General features: G+C 40.3%; 2 protein-coding genes across 6 annotated transcripts; both read right to left on the bottom strand.

Annotated features, from left to right (window-relative positions):
- Window positions 1–9: 9 nt before the first annotated feature.
- ptpn21 (protein tyrosine phosphatase non-receptor type 21) lies at window positions 10–13,702 on the bottom strand. 5 transcript variants are annotated; one of them, XM_029493724.1, is made up of 20 exons: window positions 13,508–13,702; window positions 12,561–12,857; window positions 11,206–11,375; window positions 10,798–10,895; window positions 9,848–9,915; window positions 9,664–9,734; window positions 9,176–9,263; window positions 8,912–9,000; window positions 8,312–8,399; window positions 7,863–7,942; window positions 7,615–7,722; window positions 7,082–7,145; window positions 6,854–6,935; window positions 5,201–6,714; window positions 4,276–4,416; window positions 3,183–3,398; window positions 2,583–2,711; window positions 2,261–2,495; window positions 1,891–2,051; window positions 10–1,774 (listed from the first exon to the last, which is right to left on the bottom strand). In XM_029493724.1, exons 2-20 carry the CDS (start codon window positions 12,738–12,740, stop codon window positions 1,646–1,648), a joined length of 3,711 nt encoding a protein of 1,236 aa, XP_029349584.1. In that variant the 5' UTR covers window positions 12,741–12,857; window positions 13,508–13,702; the 3' UTR covers window positions 10–1,645. The 5 variants fall into 5 exon arrangements, with proteins under 5 accessions (XP_029349584.1, XP_029349585.1, XP_029349586.1 ...); XM_029493725.1 differs by lacking the exon at window positions 13,508–13,702 and adding an exon at window positions 13,201–13,479; XM_029493726.1 differs by lacking the exon at window positions 13,508–13,702 and adding an exon at window positions 13,233–13,479.
- A 1,009-nt stretch (window positions 13,703–14,711) lies between these two features.
- Window positions 14,712–19,341, bottom strand: spata7 (spermatogenesis associated 7). The gene is made up of 12 exons (XM_029494234.1): window positions 19,163–19,341; window positions 18,725–18,787; window positions 18,527–18,616; window positions 18,307–18,354; window positions 17,522–17,622; window positions 16,901–17,343; window positions 16,762–16,807; window positions 16,414–16,535; window positions 16,076–16,126; window positions 15,887–15,964; window positions 15,701–15,758; window positions 14,712–15,523 (listed from the first exon to the last, which is right to left on the bottom strand). The coding sequence occupies exons 1-12, from the start codon at window positions 19,203–19,205 to the stop codon at window positions 14,918–14,920; spliced, it is 1,749 nt and encodes a 582-aa protein (XP_029350094.1). The 5' UTR covers window positions 19,206–19,341; the 3' UTR covers window positions 14,712–14,917.
- Between the last annotated feature and the right edge of the window lie 2,915 nt (window positions 19,342–22,256).

The raw sequence follows: 22,256 nt of genomic DNA, 5'->3' as shown, positions 1-22,256 counted from the left end.
AGAGGATGGTTATTTCCAAATATTTATTCTTGGCGGAAAAGATTTTCTACACTTGTTTATTTTTCCAAATGGCATACTGCTTTTTCAATAGATACAGTTTATACATAGTTTGTACAAAACCCAATATTCATTAAAGCAGAATTTTACATTGTGTACATTATCAACATACCTGTACATGGACAAAAGAGTCGCACCTTGGCCACAGAAATCACTTTCAGTCTCCAAACAGAGACTCAAACAGAAACTTAGAAACCAAAGACAAAATATCCAGCAAATAAGAAAAAAGTCAGGTTTAAAAAGATCCAGTTCAGATGTGTCTCACTTTCACCATTTTTCTCCAGTTATGTACGATCACTTCTTCCATCAAAACCAGTCCAAAAAGAAAAGCTTCACTTTGGCCTCATAAATTAAGTAATAAATCTGCAATTGATTATCAAGTTGAATTATTCCTAACAAGCAGATCTCACTTCATGTGAGCGTCGTCAGCGTCGTTTCTGGACAGACTCCGCAAAGCCGCTCTCTGAATTCTACTGACAGCTGCAGCAGGAAATAGACACGTTCAGTGTCTGGCTCCAGTTGAGTGTTCTTTAATAGTCCAGAGGCTGTTAGTCACAGCAGGAGTGAAAACAAGTGTAGCAGCCAGAACACTGAAACGGAAAACAGTCTGTCCGTCACACTAATACTGTGAATACAGAGCAAGCAGGGCGACAGAACCCCACACACTTCTACCAGTCAGCTCTTCCTTCGTGACTTTAGGGTTCGACATTGAATCCATAAATGTTGTCGCTGGCAAGCCTTCATTTGTTTTTCCTCAGATTGATTAAATATAACTGACAACAAATGAGAAAAATGCAATTTTCCTTCATATTATCCAAAAACAAAAAAAAAAAAGCACATCGTCATCTTCACCATGCAGTTATTAAAACAGTCTCAAATATACTGCCTAAATACACCGTGAGTGAAATCGAACAGTTCTCTGAAAAACATTAAGAAAAATTTGTGTTAAAAAAAAAAAAAAAATTCCAGTTTTACTTTCCAACCGAAACAACCTGCTGAGACTTTCTGTGCCCTCACCTGTGAAAGTTATACTTCTCATAACAGCAGTGTTTTAGCAACCCATCGCCCCCATCCCTCTCTTTTCAGCAGGTGCTTCCGGAAGTGAGCAGATATTTTGTGGGATTTTTCAGAGACATGCATACGACATCTGAATTTAACTGCATCTTAGACTTTTTGCTTCAAACCTTCATACGAAACTATTTCTGTGCCGTTGTTCACTTCATCACTATAGAACAGTCCTTCATTGTCAGAACCAACAGCAATCCGAAATACATACATTTGTAGAGTCAGATGAAAATAAATCAGCTGTTTCCAGGTCACATCTATAGTAAAGATCTGATTTAAAAATGCAGCTTAACATTGGTTCCATATGTACAGCAGCATCCTGTAAAAAGTGCTGGGCTTGATCAAACAATATCATATAAGTAAAAAATAATACTATTTTAGAGACAGGCTATAAGTCTCTATGCTCCTTCAGTTGACAGTTGTAAGCCTCGTCTGATCCTGAAAACAGGATCCACCACGTGCTACATTTAAACAGATTGATGCAGCTACAGTGTATGTTGACCGTGGGAGCAGGCGTCTGTTCTCAGATCAGCCTGGAGTTGCGGAGGTACTCGATGAGGACCTTGTAGATGAAGTTGTACTGAGACAAAGTTTGCACCATCATCATCCGCTGAGTCCGCAGCTTTCTGAGGACCTCTGGGATGTCCAGCGGCTGAAACAAAGACAGCAGAGCTTCGTCAGGTGCAGCCAAGAAAATGATCACTACTTTTTTTTTTTTTTTTTTTTAAAAAGGGACAAACTCCACGTTTAAATTTGTTGTATTGTTACCTCATTATGCTCCAGACAGGCTATCGTGATCTCTGACAGGATGACCACTCCGGTCCGCCCCACTCCGGCGCTGCAGTGGACCAGGACAGGTAGGTTGGTGTTCTTTGGGTCACTGATGCTGTTTGTGTGCCTCCTCACAGACTGGATCTCCTCCAGGTAGGCTGAAAAAGACAAATGTTCACTTGAACAAATTCTGCCCTCTATAGCATGAAACTTTGGAAGACTACATTTTCTTTAGGGCTGCAGCCCTGATGTTATCCTCGATCATCATCAGAGACTCTTTGCTTGACTTCATTTAGAATTGATGTATATAAAACTAATTTCATGGCGCACACAGAAGAAAAGTGTAAAAGCAATGAATCCCACTCACTGAGGAACCCTTTCAAATCCTCAGGACAGCCATGATCTGGCCAGTCTGTGTACTGAAGGTGCCACACAGTCCTCTCTTGGCCTGTCAGGAGGTGTTTGATCTTGAGCCCTGTGGTGGCGTAGCAGCCAGACTCTGTGCGGAAACGGGTGGTGATCTTGAAGCGGCCGTACGTCACTGTGTTGTGTCGGGAGCCGAGTCGTGGCCAGTACCGGAAGCTCTTTTCTCTGCCGCTCTCCTGAGGGAAGAGAAGGACATAGGAAGGTCACAGCAGGCGGTGATGAGAAGGAAAAACATGGAACCGGAAGAGTGAAATTTAACATACCTCTTCAGCAGTAACCATGGCGATAATGGAGACGCCCTGCTCCCAAACCATCTGCCAGAAGTCCTGACACGTGTTTGACATGGGACCCTGTGTTGCGATGTAGCTCCACTCCTGACCTCCAACAGTTATCTAGTAGGACCAGAGACATTTAAAGCATCAGTCAAAAGATCTCACCTGTTTTTTGTTTTTTTTTTAGAAAAACCAAAGCTACAGCAGCAGAAAATGGAAATCAGTCATTTCATATGTAAAATGTGTGTAAACTGTACTCAGTTCTAATCCACAGATGTTTATCACAGCCTGATGAAAAGGTGGGTTCATTGTGTGAATTCTCATTCATTCACTGTCTGAATGAATTTCTGGCTTGACCTCCGATACATTCAACGTGTCAGTGCACTGCAGCTAACATAAGTTATTAGAATGACTCTAAAAGAGAGACTGAAGAATGAACCAACCACTTTACTCATCATGAGTACTACGGCTCAGTTGGTGAAGAGAGTTGCATTTTTTCTTTTGAGAAAGTGCGATCACTTTTCTAGCTTGATTGAGAACAAAACCATAGATCTGTGGTTGAACAGACAGTAAAATCTCAGTTGAACTTACTCTGATATGTGAGGCATTGATGTATCCTGTGTTATTCTCTTTAGTGGGAACCAGCTCCACTCTGTTGCTGTCATAAGGCAGGACGTCTTGGAATCGATTTTTGTCTCCACTCTCTGGAAGCTGGGCGACGGTGTATTCCCCACCTGGACGTTTTGGGATTTTCTCGTACTCTTTTAACAGCTCGCCCCTGTCCATGTGCTGCTCCAACAATTTACACTGACAGAAACAAGAAAGGAAATGGTTAGTATGTCACTGCTGTGCATCACACAGGCCTGATTCAGGAACAAGTTCTACCTATTTTGGATTCACCGCCCGGATCACCTCAACTTAAAACAAACAGAAATAATGTGTTAGGATTTCCTGCAGTGATCAGCAGTAACACAGTCAGCAGCTCATCGTATACGGCTTTATTTTCCACCATTACTGAAAGAACTGCTGTGAGAACTAGTTTACTGTCACTTTTGGAGAGGAGTGATACAGCAGGATAGGCAGCACCAAGGCATTTTAGTTGAATACCTATAAAAATTGATCCCTTTCTTGATCTGGAGTACCTTTAAATCTTCAGCACAACTCTTGTCAGAACACCAGTGACATTCATTATTACCAGCAGTTATGAATAAATAAATAGAAGTGCCACGTAAAAACCTTCATGTGTACCGGACATTCAGAGAGGTGAAGGAATTCCGCACATACTTTCATTTCATTTAAATGAAATGAAATAAAAGCCACACTTGTTAAGATCTAGAGATTATTAATTGTTATGTGTTTGGAATTTATCATCACACTGTAATAACAGCAAGCATCGCAATAAATAAGTCTGGCCAGTTCAGTCGTCTGCTAACATATCAAGAACTCTGACTTATACGTTGTCCTTCACAACAAGGACTCACCTTCTGTGAGGTTATTACTGTCAACAAAACAAGCCACTCTCGGAAAAAAGGACAGCAGGCTTTCTAAACATTCATCAACAGTACACAAGCAACGTTCAACAAATAGCTTAGCAATGACTAACCTAGTGAGCTACTCGGTACAATTATTACTGCTTTGTACATTTTAAAGAGAAAATTGCAGACAATCTTAAACTCTGGCCTACCCTCTCATCATTAGAGGCTTGCTCCGGTTCATCCTTCATCTCATCGTGTATCGGCTGCCTTGACACTGACAGGCCATTGAGCTTGGCCACCTTCAGAGGGCCCATCTTCTTCATGTCTGACCTACTCCCCTTCTTCATGCCCTAGTATGACAACAGAGCAGAGACGGAGGGAAAGTTTGTGGAACTCAGAGAGAGGAAATAAGGAGATGAGCAGAATGGTTGTACAGCTTTGCTAAATGTGGGCAGAATGTCACCTATCCGGCTTTCTCAGGTAGTTCAACCACATTCCCATGTAATGTGTCAGAGTTTGCATTAGTCAATGCTGCCCTGAGACTACCTGAAATGCTTTATGCATACAAACTCTTTATTTTGGTATGTAGAATGGACATCATGTGACTGAGGAGGAGGAGGGGAAAAAATAGATACATACTGCAAACTCTTAGAAAATAAGAGAAATGAGCAGATATATCTGTTTGACACCTGGAGTTATACAGCACCAGAACAGACCCATATGGAGTGTGATTGTCAGCTAGCTACACTAGTTTCTAACACACACTAGCATGATTTTTTTTTTATTTTTTATTTTTTTTTAGACAGGCCAAATATAATAAACTCCCAAAGTGTTAAATGTTGCCAGGCATAGTTTCAATAAATAAAAAGTTCCAGTTCTAGCTTTTCAAACATGGTAATTTGTTGCTTTGTCTGAGAAATATGACGTGAAACTATATTAAAAAGATGTTGGCTGGTGGTTGTACCAAATATGGTCCTTGAGGACATTAGGTTGAATTTGAGAAACCAGGTGTTGTCAGGGCAGAGGTAGTATGGAGAAGCTGATGTGTCCATCTATTTCTTTTTCCATTTCTCAATTTTAAAACATGAAATCATTATTGCCTGCTTTAGTAGGACATGAGGAAGAAAGACTTACCGGAGGAGGCAAACCTTCCACTGTTTTCTTTGGAGGCGGCACATCAGACACGGGCCTCTTCTTGAAGTCTGTTTTAGTCTTCTGCTTGGCTTGGACACTCAGGTCTCCCTCTGAGACTGAGGGCATAATCCTGGGCTGTCGTAAATCCAGTATCGTGGACAGAGGCTCATCTTCCTGGATCAGAGGGTGAACCTTGTATGTCAGGGAGCCAGTTATAGAGGGGTCAAGGGAGGAGCCAATCGGATATGCAGGAGGGGGCTCAACAGGAGTTTGATGCTGAGGTGGTAGAGAGGAGAGCGTTGTCAGGCTGTGATGCTGCTGGACTCCCTGCTCAGGAACAATGGCTGCGATTGCATCCTGAGAAAGAGGAGTGTGACACTCATTATCATCCTCAAACTCCTCTTCTTCACCACTACTGTGAACCAGCATAGTGGCATCTGACAGAGACTTTTTGTGTCCATACTGCATGTCCTTAATGTCCTCTGTCTTTGTACGTTCCAAGAACACATTGAGTTGCGATCCCTGAGAGCGACCACCACGCAAAACTGGAGGGGGTGTAGCCGTTTCGGTTGCTGAAGACGACACGGTCCGCTCTTTGACCCTCATCCCTTCAAAACTATGAGCCAACGCAGCAATCTCAATGGAATTACGCTTCTGAGCATGGTATGGTTGCCTGTGCGGGGGTCCGCTGTAAAGAGGCTCTGACACCTCTTGCAATGAGTGAGCAACAGGCAGGCTGTCCTCTTGGAAAGTCTGGACTGAGTGGTGTACACGCCTTGTAATGATCAGGTCTGGGTTGCTACTGCTGACATAGAGATGACGAGACAGGTCAGGTGTGCTGTTTGCAGGTCGAGGATGGGCATATGGGTAGGGTGGAGGAGGTCGATACACCTGCGTCCTCATGATGTTGGGAGCTGGATACTCCTGAGCTTGTTGTAACTGGACATTAGTGAGCTCAGGCACACTAACAGCCCCCACTACTGGTCTCCTCTCTGTAGGGTATTGATAAGGAGAGGGGCTGAGGAAGCTGGAGCCCAGATGGAAAGGATAGTGGTGGTGTTGGGCTGCTCCGCCATGTTCCCCTCTGATTTCTGGCTGGCTGTAAACTAGAGGGTCTGGTCTGCTGTATGCATACGAGTTTCCAATGTTTAGGTTCCTCATTGAGTGGCTCTGACGGTGCTCTTGAGACAAAAGCATCCCTCCTCCTGCTCCTCGGTTCTTCTGGCGCATCACTGTCTCATAATCAGGAGTGGCACGATAGGAAGGTGGGATAAGAGCACTGTGGCGATGTGAAGGGACGTAGTCTGGCCTGGTTACATCACTGGTGATGGAGGGGTTGGAGGACATGGGTGAGGGCTGAAGGTAGTGTTGAGGATTGGTCAGAGAGCTGGTGCTGTGGGCACTGTAGACGCTGCCATTGCGTAAGCGGCCTCCAATGTATTCCTGAGGAGGGCAGTCCAGGCTGGTCTGAGAGTGATAGTAATAACCATTCTGACTGTTCATGTACAGGTTGTCTGTAAGAGTGAGCACACATCAAGATGGGCATGAATTTTCATAATACAATGTGACACAATGTGACAAATTTGTAGCATCAAATAATGACTTGAATCTCCACATGCAAGTTTTGGATGTTTTTGTCCACACAATAGATACCCTGTGATGATGTGTAAGCCTCTGTAAAATGGCCATTGTAGTGCATCTGTGGAGGGGGCATCATGTAGGGCTGAGGTTTTGGCTGTAAAACAAGACAGGAATTTAGTTAGTACTCATAAACCAAGTACTGTTCCTGAATTAAATATAATTGTGTTTATACAGCATGTGTACAATTCAAGCCAAAAATCACATACAATCATACACCATATATAAAAAAAAAAAAATTACCAGAGATATTCGAGTTGAGGATCTCCGTCTGACTGGATTTACAACAGTAGGCTGGGCTTGGCTTCTGGGAAAACAAATGTATGCAAAAAAGTTAACACTTTTAATGATAACACTTCAATATCTAAACTAAATTTCTTTTTGATGAATACATATTTCTACAACACTTCTCCCCCATTTAACAAACACACATTAAAAGGTAAAAATCAGTGCACAGGTTAAATCAATTTGAAACTCAAAACACAATACAACACAATTCTCTAATGCACCATGAAGACTTTCGATTGATTCAGTTCGACAAAACATGAGAAAGTTGCAAATCTTTCAGTTGTTACTCAACATGCACTTATGTTAAAAAAAACCTGACATTGTCCTAAAAGTAAATCAAAGTAGCTTCCATTGAATCTGACAAAGCTTTAGACCACCAGCTAAATTTATAAATTCCTTTTAATTGGATAAAAAGGCACTATGTGCTTCAAAGTCCATGTCTTGTTTGCTCTGGCAATCACAAAGAGTAGATGGCGGCTGTTTCTCACCCCTTATTAGAAGATAGAGAGGGACGAGAGAGCATTGGAAAGCGAGGAAAGGATAAAGTGAGAAGAGACTTCTGGGAGCCCTCAGAAGGCAGGGGTTCACACTCCTCTCTGAAGAGAGAGGAGGAGGAGGATAGAAGTGAGGCAAAGCCAGAGAAGAGACATGCATTAGACGACTAAGAAAAAAGAGACAGGAACTAGGCTAGACGTGTTAAGAAGGAGAAAAAAAAAACTACAGGAAAAACACTTACAGGCTACTCTTGTTAATCTTATAAAACTTGAGTCTGGCCAGACACATCCGGCACACATATTTGGAGGTTTCCATGTCCTCCTACACAGAAAAGGAGAAAAAATTATTGGATGTTGGAGTGAATTGGGACAGATGTGGTTGTTGCTAAGTTATCTTAGTTAGGGAAAAAAAAACAAAAAAAACAAAAAACAGTCCTGTGTATGCCCTCATGCCCTCAAATGTCAGTGAGTAATACAGTGAGTTATACCTGATGGTATGTGACTTTCTGACATGCTCATACGTAAGTTGCATTGTGTCACATGCTTAAAAATACACAGGTGCATTATAAAGGCTAGCTGCTGGTCAACTCCTCCACAAACACCATTACCCATTTTGACAAATCCTCTGAGACATTGTAATGTCCCTGGAAATGGGGGGACAAGAGAATGTGTAATGGCAGCAGGGACTTACAGTCTGGAACTGAACACTCTCTTCTCTGTTGGCCAGCTCCAGGGCAAAAAAGGACCTGTTGTGACTCATGTTGTTAATTTCATTCCACCTACACGGCCAATTAAAGCAATGTCAAGAGAAAGAGGGAAGAAGGGGAAAAGACATGATGTCAGGGCGGTTGCAAAACCTCACAGCATTTTTATAGAGACTGTAGCACTGCTTTAATCATGCATAACAAAAACCCACACATCTGAGGAAGTCAATCAAAAGCCATCTAGTGCTCATAATGGTATGTAAAGGGATACAGTTCAAAAATGTTCATATGCTCACTGGACTCTCAAATAATGCCCCCAAAATCCTTATCAGCTATCATAGTCTACCTGACTCATTTCCTCATTGGCCACTTTCAGGTTTCGCGAGGATTAAGGAACATTAAAGGTGACAACCTCACCTAAGAATAGCCATGAGCTGAAGCAAAAAATAAATAAATAAATAAATAAACTCAGTGAAAGGCAGAGTTGTTTGACTCCAATCACTGGTTGCCATTACAAATTAGCAATCAAATCTTGTTAAGGAGTACATAATTCAAACTGACATCTTCAAACCTGCTTCTAGATTTACCTAAATAAAAGAAGTGGTCTTCCATTTTTATGTTTGACAAAGATGCCCTCAAGACACGATCCAAGAGTAACATCTGCTCCTGTGCTGTCCTGTTTGGGAGAACAAGAAAGGAAAAATACATGCAGAAAAGTCTTGTAGGTGATAGAACACTTTTACCCAAAAAGTTCTTTGATCAAGCTGTGAAGTAGTGATGTTGATTAGCGGCTTCACAGCCATTTGATGTATAAACTAATACCGAGTGCAGGATGGACCATGCAGCCCTACCTTGGCTTGATAGCTTTCCTGGCCATAGCCCTCCATTTTCTCCACCTCCTGCATGTACAGCATCTCTGCCTCTGGTGCTGATAATCCCCTGAAATTATGAAAAAGGCAAATAAGCAAATAAAAGTAAAAGTAACAATAAAAAAAAAAAATGAAGTCAACACTCACAGAACTTAAATTAAATATAAAAACATTGACAAAGATGAGAGAAATGACAAAAAGTAACTGTTAAGTGCAAAGTGAGGTTAAATATTTTAAGACCTGGTTAGTTTGTGCTTTTCAGTCTTTCCTAAATCACAGCAGATTGCTTGTACACGGTATAGTCTGAGTGAGACTAAAGGACTGATGATGATGATGATAGATAATCTGCAAACCAGTTTTCATGGTCCAGGTAAAGTCCCAAGAAAGATCCAAAAGAACTATGTTGACCTATACAGCGTGAGAAACAGTATATTAATCCACACAGGTGTATGATTTGAAGAGCTGCTCACCTGAAGGACTGGTAAAGCAGAGCCACTTTCTGAGTGGCCTCTTCCAGCACTCGCTCATCCTGAATCCAGTCCTGCAGAGACAGAGTCTGAATGATGCAATGTTGGTCCAAAAAGCAAATGAACGTAGGACAATGAAAATACTTTTCATTTTGCATGTAGAGCACACAAAAATTCAAATGCTTACAATAGGGAACAGCACAAACTTTTGGAGGAACTCCTGGGAATCATATCGATTGAAGTCTCCAAAGTCAGCTGTGAGCAGAAAGAAAGATGCACGAAATTAGTTAATATAGCAAGATATACAATACCTCACAATTGCCCTATGAATACATTGTTACATGTCAATTTCTGCATTTAGTACAAAGGAAAAAATAAGACTTACAGAATAATTAAATGCATTTGGGAAAGGTGGAGTGTATGATGAATAGAGGGACAAATTTAGGAGAGGAGGGGCCCGTTTGTAATGGAAGGGAATTGCTTCAGTGTCTGACAACGCAGAGGTCTAAAACTGTTGCAGCTTCAGACCGCCTGCTGGCAACATTCACAACAATCTTGAGTATCCCAGGCATCAGCAATCCTCAAAAGCTACAACCACCCTCCAGTCCAAAATATCACAGTCAGAAATACGAAAAAGGAACCACACAACTTTATTTACAGCACAAATTCTAAGTTTGCAAGGCAGCTTAGAGCCACTTGCAAGACATTTCATAGGGCTATAAATTGAGGCACATATTGCAGGCTGATCAGTCACCTGAACATGGCTGCAACAGCAAGTGATCTCAGCTACCCTGCAATGCTAACACTCAGGCCGGTAAGTTGCAGTGCCTGATATAACTTTGCCAGCAGTGTTTGAGATTCTTCTTGCTGGGCAAAAGTGGGAGGATGTGTCAGGCCTGAAGCTAACACAAAGCATGATCACATTCACACAAATGACCATGACAAATTCTTTGGGCTGCTTTAGCTTTGATGGGGCTTGTTAAAACAAGTAAAAGTCAAATTTTACTAGCTGCAGAGAAAACCTTTAACTCTTGGACCGAGAATAATTAAAACTTCTTACAAAACAATTTAAACCAAAAGGAACAAGTCTTGTCTGACTGACATTTGTGTTATAAGGCTAATATTATTCATATTTACCTTGCACTGCCAAGCTAGCTAAACGAATAGCTTGATCTAGTGAGCATGAGATCCTGCCCTCCAGAATGTCCTTTTTCAGCTGGAGGTAATACTGATATCTGTGAGGAAAGAGTGGGTTACTCAAGAGAGAACCAATTGCAACAATGTAATTTAAGTATCTGAAACAGTTGTAAAAGAGAATTGATTAAATATCTATTCGAACAAGTACATTTGGGTCCAACTCTGCCTTTATGTCGCTCTATCAACCTTGAAGACCACCTTAGCCAGGCCAGTTTATTTAGAAAAAGGAACAGCTTGGTGTGGTTGCAATAAACTTTGCTTAACAGAATCTATGACCTTTGGGCCGATATTCTTCTGATATGGTTAGTGGCTGAGACAAGACATCTTGTGTCACTGATGGAACATCACCTTGTGATCTCCTGTTGCAGCTGGGTGACACTGGGTATGTAAAACACGACTCCAAAGTAAACGGTGGGCTCCAGCCCATACTTGTCCAACTGCTTTTTCAGTGGCTTCTCCAAGTCAATCCATCTCTGCTGATTCTGCTTGTTGAAGTACCACAGACTGAAGTAGGTTATCTACCAAGCAAAGACAGCAAGCAGCTACATTACACCTTAGCCAAACTATGTATAAGGAAATTCTAGGGAACCAGTAAATATACCAGACTAATTTTGGTTTAGATGTTGGTGGAAACATACAGGCAAATAATCCCAAATCTTTTATTTCATTATAGTGGCATTATGAGAACACTTGGGATCAGTAGCACTGTCAGTCCAGATTAACCTGTCATCTTTAATCACTTATTTTATCAACTAATACTGGTGTTCTGGTCATATATTTTTATATATATATATATATATATATATATATATATATAAAACGCAGACCTGAAAATTCAAAGACCGCAAACTTCTCTAGATTAATAGGCTGTTAGCACCCCTCTCTTCTTCTATCTTTTAGATAGTTTGCACATCAAACAATTAAAACCAGTAAGATAAGAAACCCTGGGGCTCACTGTTCACAAAAAACTTTTTAGCTTTAGCTAAGAGATGTATTGCAATTTATAACCACTATCACACCAAATTAAGAAAATAAATTACTATTGGTGAAATCAGGTTCTAGCTATGAGTAATAATCATGAAAAAATACTGAACTGTTTCTTAAATGATCATTGTGTTAAATAATAACATCTGGGAGGAGAGAAAATAAGACAAGATAATAATTCTTTTAGTCCTTCACCGGGGAAATTTGCAGTAAGATATCAGAAGTTAAAGCAACCATATATCTTTGAACTTAAAGTGCCCACACTCCTGGTTTCACAAGCTCCTTAATCTTTCAATCACAGATTGACATCTAAGTGAATCCTCAGTTGCACAGGTGGCAGTGTTGTCTGCGAACACAGTGACCAGATATAGACGTGCTGACCATCATGTAATTGTGTCATGCTGTCAGAGCCACCACATTTGTTTTCAACAAATGACCATTCAAGAAACGTGTGTGTAGCTGTATGATGACTTGGCTGCATGCTTCTACATAAAAATGTAAAGCATGCAAAAAAACAAAACCCAAACAACACTCCTAAACAATGTCACGAAGAGTTGCCTTACATGAGTAAACAATGGCAAACTAGTTGTCTTAGTTTCTGTTGTTTTGCTCACTAGTTTCTAACTGAACAAAAGTACTTTCTTGGTGATATGGTGAGTCTACAGAGGTCTATAAGAGAGAACAATCAGCACTTGTACTGGTGGAAAACTCATACATACCTCTCTTAACTCGAGTCTCTGGGCAACTGCCTCCAAACATTCCTGCCCGGTGCTTTCCACTGAAAGTGTAAACTCAACAAACTCTCCATTGAGCTGCTGGATCCGAGTGACAAGACAACTCTTGCTTGAAACAGTATACCTTCTAGTTCTTTTGAGTTTTAAGCCAAATGGCAAGGGCATGTTTCTCACTTCCTCAGCGGGGAGATCTGCTCTTCAGTCCTTAGAGAATATCCTCCTCGTCCTCTCAAAGCTTTGCTGGACGTTAAAAGTCATGAGGTTTGTTATCACCTGACAGATCTGAAAGGCAGGACACCAGTCTCAAACATCTCAAAAAGACCACCACACACAACAAAGACTGGAATCACACACAAAATAGAGTGGATCACAGACCCACCTGGTCTGTCACCCGAAAACAGATGCCAGAGTAGAAAAACAAGACCTGTCGTAGAGTAATCCTCTTAAGTGCTGCACTTTGTTTCTTTAAGTTAATGCCACTTAAAACGAATCCTTGTACATTTCATAGTATGCGACGTGGCTTGAGAAACCAACAGTTCCTTTAATAATGTTTTCCTGCATGTTTTTTCCTAGCCTGCGGTTGAATTAAACCCCTTCCGGTGAATAGTCAGATCCAGACACTCACCTTATTCAATCCGCAAGTAAAATTCCTGTTACCTTCCAGCTCAACGAAATATCCATGTCAACAGCTCTCTGTCTCAAACAGAATTTATCTTGCTTCAAACACCACGGTGGTAGAAGTCTGCCCTGAAAGTTTCACTTTGTCCCCGTTTCTATCTGAACTTTTTCAGTAAACGTCTTCACCCAGTTAAAATATCAACCAACTTCGTTCCGCGCTAACGCTAGCATGCTAACACGTTCCAGCAAATAGACGACACCCGTGGGGAGGCTGACGTCGCGGGTAAATATTTTGGCCGAAACCGTAACATTACCGTTAGCCCGGTGATGTAAACTGTCACTTCCAGCTAGGATTCAGTCTTTTTTGAGGGTGTGTGGTGTGTGGAGGGGGGCGGACTCCGTAGGCAGTCAGCAGATTGCTACTTTTTGTGAGATGTGTATCTCCTTGACGGGCAGGACAGCTTCGGGATCGACACGAACGTTGGTCTCCATGTCTCTCGGTCCGATAGTTCACTCCGGCCCCGAGCGCGTTTCGCTTCCTGGGATTGGAAGAGCAACAAGTGTATCCCGTCCACATCCGCGGCCCTGTGAGCTTCGGCGACTGTGCTTACGCCGGTATATTATTTCCCCACAAAAAAAAAACACACACACAAAAAATAAAATGTCACTGAGCGTGTTTAGATTCTTCTATGCACTTACAAAAAAAGTTGTGTAGTTTAAACGCGTTTTGGTGAGAGGACGCCTGGAAATGCATTCTAGTGCCTCCGTGGCGGAGGAATACACGGAGGTTTTCTGAGGTATGACATCAGACAGCTGGAATGCCGAGCGGTGAAAATGCCAGAAATGGGACAGCTGCCTGGAGCTGCTGGCCGCTGACCTGTCTTTTTACCTTTTACACTGACCGACAGCTGTAATCACAAACACACTGTTGGGAGTAAAGACCCCCCCCACCTTCATGAAACAACAAAAGCCCCCAATGTGATAATTAAACAGACTAAATGGCAGTGTGTGCTTGCTGCTGGCTGAATTACCACTTTTTTTTTTTTTTACTAAACATAAAAAGTATTGGAGAATCAGAGGAGCAGAACATTTATCAGGATTGTAAAGACACATAAGCTTCTAGTAACTACATGTCAGAAGCATGTGTGAAGTCAAACATACAATTTTAAGTTTATTTGCAAAAGCATCTTACTACCAAATAGCAGCTACATCATTCTTAAGACTCACTGAGCACAAATTCAAACCAAAGAAAAACACTACTTCTATATATCTGACATCAGTGCATTACTACCTTTTCAAACAACACTGATTATCCTGGGGCGAAACTTTTAAAGATGTTTGGAGAATTACTTAGGATTGCCATCAACAACTATGGCTTAAATTTGTGTCCATTTAAAAATAGCTCAAACCAGATTCACGGTTCTGATTTACTTGCAGAACTTTCTTTGCTTCTGTGAAATTTTGATTGTGCAACTGTAAATATATATATATATATATATATATATAAATATATATATATATATCTAAAAGGTAAAAATAAAAATGTAAAAAAAGATAAAAAGATTTAAAATAAGACTACAATACTGTAATAGTAGTTTTTGTAAAACATAGAAATGCAACCAGTGTTTCCATGTTCAAACTATACTTTCAGCAAATTCAAATATTACATTTCTCCCTGGTCAGCACTCATCTGGTAATAAATCATACCCTGAAAATAGCAAAACTCAGAACTCATCATCACTGACAGAGGCAGCTGTATTTTCATGTTGCTGATTAACAGACACATGAAGTGACTGTGACAAACTTATTCCTAGATTCTCAAGATCTTTAGATTGCTCAGTGTAGCTGGCCTCGCCTTGGTCGTGATGAAATGTTTCATCACAAGCTACTGTTGTGTGTTCATGGTTTTCATAGCTGACTTCTGCATGTGTTGCAGTTGTGCCTATCTGAGAATTTAGGAAGTCCTCCTCACTGATTTCTGTATTATTTATGACGTGCTCACTGAGCCAAGGAGAACCAGTGTACTTTTCCTCATTGTCACTCTCCTTGTCTTTTTCATTTGAGGCAGTACTTTCAGGAGAACACAGTGGAGTAGACACTGATAAGGTATCAGTGTGAAATGGTGAGTTACAGTCTTTAATCAGTGATGCATATGGAAACAGGTTATGGTCTTTTTTGGTCTTGACCTGTTGCTCCCCTGATTCCAGATCTGATAGGAGTGAATTCAGGGGATCATCCTCCTTTTTTTCAAGTTCTGTTCTGGAGGTGCAAGAGTTGGTTTCCTCTTCAAATTCTTTGCGCAGCACATCCAGAAGGTGGCGCATTTTACCCTAAAACAAACAAAGCAATCAGATACATGAGAAGGAGTTTAACATCTTCTTCCGCTTATCCCGGCTGACATTGGGCGAGGTTTAATTACCTCAATTTTTTATTTCAAGGGATAAACTCATCTGTAAAAACAAATTACTAATCCATTTTTGGGATTCAGTATTAAGTTATATACTCACCTCATCTAGCTGATGCTGATTCATCTCAATATGGCGTTTTATCACCCGGTCTAGGACCCTTAGAGAGGACATGGATACTTATACCACAGTAATAACTCAGGAGTTTATAACCGGCATTAACTGTTGTTTTAATGTAGAAAATTATGTGTACATGTGTTGACATAAGGAATATAAATGTCAACTCACCTGTTAGAGATGTGCCCTCTGGCCAAGATATCCTCTGTTACTGCAGAAATAAATTCGAGGTACATTAACTCTTCTTCCCTGTTGAGGAAATAATGAGAGTAATTTATTTCTTAGAGGATGTATAATTTTTTTCAAATATTGAGTGATTACCAGGGGCAGAGGCATTAGACATCATCAAAGGCATCTTACTCTGCAGATACATTCTTCATAATAGGAGATTTTCCATCCTCTGGTGATACCCTAAAAGAAGAGAATTGTTCATTCTTTTAGAGCTCCACACAGAAATACATGAGACATCACGTATTTCACATCATTCGTCAGTTTAGTGAGGACCAGTCAGTCCGATGCGTTGAGAACTGATGAAGCACCTTGGATAAGAGGCAAAACATCTTCTTAGACAAATCTAAGTCCAGTTGCTTTCAATTCAAGTGTTGGCTGGATGAGACATAATAACATTGAAAAAAAAAAAAACCCAAAACAAAACAAAAAAATAAAGATACTATACTATTTCCAATTCACCATTTTACCTGGACAAAGAGGCAAAGAGGTAATGGTCTTTGCTCTTGTTTACCCAACTTCGCTGTCTAGATGCTGAGAAATATGTGCCATTAAACTCATCCTCAGACTGCTCATGGTCTGTAATAAATCCCTGCAAAACAAAAAATATGCATATATTCCATATTGTTGAGGCTTTCTCATGATCAGCGACATACTTTAGCTACCCTTTAAATTCACTACTTATGGTTTTAAAGAAATATAAACAACACATATATTAATGACTTTGAGCCACAAGTAGGCAGCCTACAGATATTACATTGATGGGTATGAGACATTTTAAAAATGAATAAATAATGAAATGTAATCCCCAAAATTACCTGAAGTGGTTCATCAGATTCCTGCGTGCATTCCTTGGTTTTTGTGCTGCATAAATAAATAAAAAATTAAAAGATATCTTAAAATTCTGATGCATATGCTGACTGAATTGTTGAGACTCACTGAGGTGATTTTCAATACCTTCTGTAATATGTTTCCTGTTTCAAGTTGGTGCAGTCCTGAGTAGGTTTTCTTCGTGGTGCTCTGTAGTAGCGATATTTTGCCAAGTATGAATTCTTATCGGATATCAAGGTCTTAGGGGTGAAAGGTTTATCTTGGGTAAAGTGCTTTGAGTGTTTCTGTAGCAAGTCTCCACTATATGTCTTCCTGACAGGGTCCTGGAAAGTCTTGTAGCAATTCTGATCCCCAAAAAATGTTAGCGAGCACGCTGATTGCTTTCTATGCAAAGCTGGGCTTCTGTATTTTATTTCTGATGCTGGGCGAGTGTGATGAGAATGGTCGGCTTTAGATGACTGATAAACTGTCTCCTTAGCATGAAAGGAGGTGCTGAACCTTGGGCTGGAGACCATTGAACTCCTTGAACAAAGGTATGGGCTGCCATCGTACTGCGCAGATAATCCACTCTGAAAAGACAACCATTGTATACAGTTACACATAATATATTCATATATATTAAGGTTTCAATAATGGATCAACTTTGCATTAAAAGTTTTGCATGTAACTGTCCAGTTTTCTCCTCTAGGTATTTTTTTGACAGAGACATTAATATTACACGAGGCAAAGATTATCTGTATGTCTTACCTGGGCGGAGGAGGAGGCTCTGCTATTGCTCTGTGAGAGAGAATGGGCTGACTGTGGACGACCCCCTTTCTTCAAGCGATCCTTCCTGATCTGATCATTGTCTGTAATCAGGTATGAAACACTGAATACGTGCAGAGGACAGTACTCTGTACTGTTTAACTATCATTAATTAATGCAATTTCTGACGATGCTGTGTGCCGTATACGATACATGCTGTGATTTGCATTAATGTCATTCCTGCATCTTCTTAACTAACCTTGTTATTCATTGCATTTCCAGGAACAGCTTTGGGCTGCCCCTAGAGAATCAGCAAAGACTTTAACCCTTAATTGTGTGGCATGAGAGAGTCAGGATAGCATAGTAATAAGATTAAAATGACTGCTGCCATTAGAGATGAGAATGAGTTTCATGCTGTACTCAGATGTGACGACTAGGTGTATTGTATTGGTTCTTATTGAGGCTACTGTCAGTACGACAACTGTTTTTTTCCTGTGCTGTGGTGAATGCCTTCCTGAATCACAGAACGCTACTGTAATAAGGCAGGAAAATTGTTGGTGTTTGATTCTGACATCAAAGGCTACCTAGTTGGTGGTTTAGTATAGACACCTGCAAAGCATTTATACCCAACTCCATTGTGATTGTAAAAATAACTAAAAAGATTCAGCCCCTCCAAACAAGGAGCATCTGCATTTCAACTAAGGCTAAACAAATGCTTTTAATTTAATTTTTATGTAATTTATTTTAATTGAATTCATCTTTCAATTTCTCAGACTATTTTTACTTACACTTTACAGAATGTGTCATGCTTTTGGGTACTGAGGTATCAATAGCAGCTGTGGAAAAGAGAAAAAGTAACATGTTAATGTTATAAGAGGTTTAGGTAAAGGATTCATTTTGATGTGATTATTACACAACTGATATACAAACCTCAACATATACACAGGATGTGAATTAATGTGGGATTTCACAATAGAGATCAAGATGCATACCCATCGTGTGGCTCACCTTTAGCTGAGTAAACCTTTTTGTAATGAGAAACCATGTGGTCTCGAATGATGGATTGTGTCAAATTGCTGGAGGAGCGAGGGTAGAAAGCTAAAAACACAAGGAAGAAAACAACTTGGCTTGCAAAAATATACCTTAGAAATTGATAAAAAAAAAAATAAGAAGAAATGTTACTTATGAGTGCTTATTAACACTTACGGCTGCTTTTCAAGGTCTGTCCTCTCATGCCACTGCTGCACCCCAGTCCTGATGATACACTGCCTAAAAATAACAAGGATAGACGCGTTATTAATCATACTTTTTCTCGATGTTCTTGTTTATTGTTGGTATATTTTGGGTTTACAATCACAAGGAGCAATGCACTACTTTCAGACGTACAGGGCAAAAATAGCTCAAACGTCGTCCTCACCGTGCAGAACCAAAATAATCTAACATTAACTGACAAGCTAACTTGGCTTTGTATTCTACTTTTAATACATTAAAAGCAGTGTCTGTAAGTGACTGACCATTGTCCAAAGAAACTCGAGCGTCAGCATGAGTTCATCTTTAGATAGCTGGATAAGCACAAATTGAATTAGATTCCCTCTGCTGATTAACTAGCCCAGCAGCTAGCTAATGCTAACAGTATTTACATACCTGCTCTCGAGTCCATGATAATTGCGTCCTCAGCGTATCCCATTTTGCTCAGAAATATTCCGGAACAGACACTGCAGAGCTCGGGGACAGAAAGCGAGCCTGTGCCTACACATTTTAGCTCTGTAATATACTAAAGTAACGTGATGGTAAGAGCCCCGTCCTAGCTGATAAGCAGAGAAAGCTTCCCCGTCACCATGCTGGTTGCTATGATAGGTTTCGTCATGACGCTCATGCGTAAGGAAAGACACGCCCACTACAGCAGACTGCCATACCCATGGACAAAGACACCCCTGATACCAACAGGAGCATGACAAAAAAGCCTTCAGCAACACAATACAACAGTGATAACTATATAAGATATCAGCTAAACAATAGAAAGACATATTTCTCTTAATATCCAAATCCAAAATGGAGATCACAGATCCAAGCTGGACCCAAGCTGCCCACAGAAAATATACTACAAAGCAGCAGAAAGACATAAAAACAGTATTTCTTAAAATTCCACGTGAATATTTGTGTATTAACATTGGATGATTTCTTGGTGTGGACATTGTATTTTTAGAGTCACTGTTGGTGCAAGCGGAGCCAGTGTGAAGCCCATAAATTGCAGGAAAGGCCTGCCTATATTGTCCTAAACAGTCATAAAATGCAGTGGCATGTGCACCACAGCTCCTGTTCCCGGCAAATAAAAACAGGCTTACACAGAAAACCCACTTTTATCTGCAATGAATTTAGTTCCAAGGACTTCCCAACGGTGCTGTAGTCTTAAATTTCCTTCAGGATTAATAAAGTATCGAACGATCTATCTGATTATGTGGATACTCATAAGAAGAGGAAACAAAAGTGCTTCTAGAAATTTAACAGTTCTCTCAGACACCTGAAATGGTAAATTTGTGGCATGATTGACTGAGACATTGCTGAACTGGCTGATTCGAATTTCTTTTCTGTGTGAGGAGATATTAAGATCTATGTTGTCATTAGAAGTTGGAAATTGTAGTTGCTACATTTCTCCTCTAATGAGTTCTACAGACTTTACAATTCGTCACTTGTGTTTGATCCTCAAATGTATGTAATTCTCACCAATGAAAATCCATTTTAAAAACATATATTTTGACTTGTCACTGTGGCAAAGTAAGGGTTTTGATAAAAACTTAAAGGAGACTACGTCAAATCCTGATTTTATAGCTGCAATGTGGCTGACAAAGTCAGACCAAAAAATAAGTGGAAGACAAAAATTGTGCAATCATTTATGTCATATTTAGAGATTAATTATCCTTTTTATTTTGTCGCTCGCTTCTTCATCTTCTTCCAACTCCTTTATTTACATCCATATATGCGGCAAGTCTTCACCTCAAACTCCCTCACTCCAGTCCCAGTGGACAGAAAATTGTACGGCTGAACAGAACACATTGTGTTCCAGATGGTGGTGTTTTTGTTGTTTTCATGTTTTCACAAGATGGCGGTTAGGCCATCATATTTATTGGAGAATTTATGCTAGTGTGTTGCGATAAAAAAATCAAAAAAATGTATGGGTTTCTTTACAGTATTGTATCAGTGTGAAAAAGCAACCGATGTAGCAAAACACAGGGCACAACACATACAAAGTCCTACTTAAAAAAAAAAATAGTTACTCATGAGAACATGTTATCAGCAGCATATTGTTAACTCTGCCATGTTCCTTGTATTGTTTGATAGACCTTTTAACCCCTCACGTCATTTTCCAGAAAGGATCGTAAATAACTTAATAGCAGCGTGACAAGCAAAATGTGACATTTGAACAGCAACGACCACCTCATGGTTTATTTACAACGCTACACTACTTCATGCAAACTGATGTATTAATGCTTCGCTCCCCATTATGTTGAATGACATTAACTTCATAATCAGAACAAAAAGAGCTTTTTTTTTTTTATTATTTAATGTTTATGCTTAAAACAGAGTGTTTAACCTCACTAATGCAGTGATTTAAATGCAGATGCAGTCTGTCTTTTAGCAATAAAAACTTTTGGTCCTATTTCCTAATTATTCCTACATTTTCCAACATTTCAAATTTGTGTCTTTTTTGCAATAGATGGTTAGATTTTCTTGGTTACAGGAAAATAACAAGCTGAGATAGTTAAATTTACATTTGTAATGTAATATTTATAATGGACCTTGTATTTTGTAGTCATATGTATCATTTGTTGTGAATACTAAGGTCCATAATAATAACAAATGAACCTATTATGTTGGAGGCCCAAAAATTTGCTAACAGGTCAGCCGGCCAACTGAAATTAATGGAAAACTGTAGAAAACTAATTCAACTAATATTAAATAAGGTTGGAGGGACAAAAACATGCAATCACAAAAGTATGGTCCTGTGATACATATAAGCTGGAGATTTTCATGTAAGAGGTGTTAACCACATAATCATCCTAAAACCAAAACAATAGCCCTTTTATTTCTATCATTTCCTCTAACAGTTTAACAATTCAATCCATTCGGGGATCCCTCCCAATCATTTCATTAAGCTCACAATTGATAGATTCTGGTTGGATATTTGAGGTGGCTTATGGTTAGCTGTTGAACTTCATAAATAATGCACCATTTCCCATGAATGTGAATGATGTAATGGTTTTGGTCTGCCGCTGATTTGGGGGTACATCTCCGACTCCCCGCCCCGCGCCATGTGCTCAGTCGCCGGCTGCCAAACGATGAGAGGATAATCCTGGTGTGGAGGAAAACTACAAGAGTGAGTATTCATCAGCGTGTGAAACAAAATGCGTTACGAAGGACCTCGATGTGAATGTCTTTCAGCTCACTACAGTGAAGGCAGGTGGAGTAGTGCGCTCTGGGAATGAAAGGGAGGAGAGCATCCTCTCCCGTTGTTCTTGCTGCCGGCGGAAAAACGCGTGCGTAAAGTTGCTTCTCTGGACACATCGGTTTGTGTTTGTGGACCGGGCCGGTGGTCAGCGTGTGTCTGTCAGTGAGATGAGCCGTGGTTTTGTCATCTGAGCGTTGCAGCTGCCCAGTGAAAGGTCTTACAAGTATCTCATCCTGTCAGACGATCACCACGCGTCCAGGCGAGGTGGAGAGGAAAAAGGTGTGGGGGGGC

Source organism: Echeneis naucrates, chromosome 22 (genome assembly GCF_900963305.1).
Source record: "Echeneis naucrates chromosome 22, fEcheNa1.1, whole genome shotgun sequence".
In the NCBI taxonomy this organism is placed as follows: Eukaryota; Metazoa; Chordata; class Actinopteri; order Carangiformes; family Echeneidae; genus Echeneis; species Echeneis naucrates.
The sequence above is the reverse complement of the archived record's forward strand: the minus strand, read 5'-3'. Positions and strand labels throughout refer to the sequence as shown.

Coding starts and splice junctions, on each gene's coding strand:
- ptpn21 (XM_029493724.1), bottom strand. CDS start 12,740: ATGCCCTTGCCATTTGGCTTAAAACTCAAAAGAACTAGAAGGTATACT. Junction 3,399..4,275: donor AAGCCTCTAATGATGAGAGG/GTAGGCCAGAGT, acceptor TGTTTCTGTCAG/TGTAAATTGTTGGAGCAGCA. Junction 2,052..2,260: donor GGATTTGAAAGGGTTCCTCA/GTGAGTGGGATT, acceptor TGTCTTTTTCAG/CCTACCTGGAGGAGATCCAG.
- spata7 (XM_029494234.1), bottom strand. CDS start 19,205: ATGGGATACGCTGAGGACGCAATTATCATGGACTCGAGAGCAG. Junction 18,788..19,162: donor TATCATGGACTCGAGAGCAG/GTATGTAAATAC, acceptor TGTTATTTTTAG/GCAGTGTATCATCAGGACTG. Junction 16,536..16,761: donor AATCTGATGAACCACTTCAG/GTAATTTTGGGG, acceptor TTTGTTTTGCAG/GGATTTATTACAGACCATGA.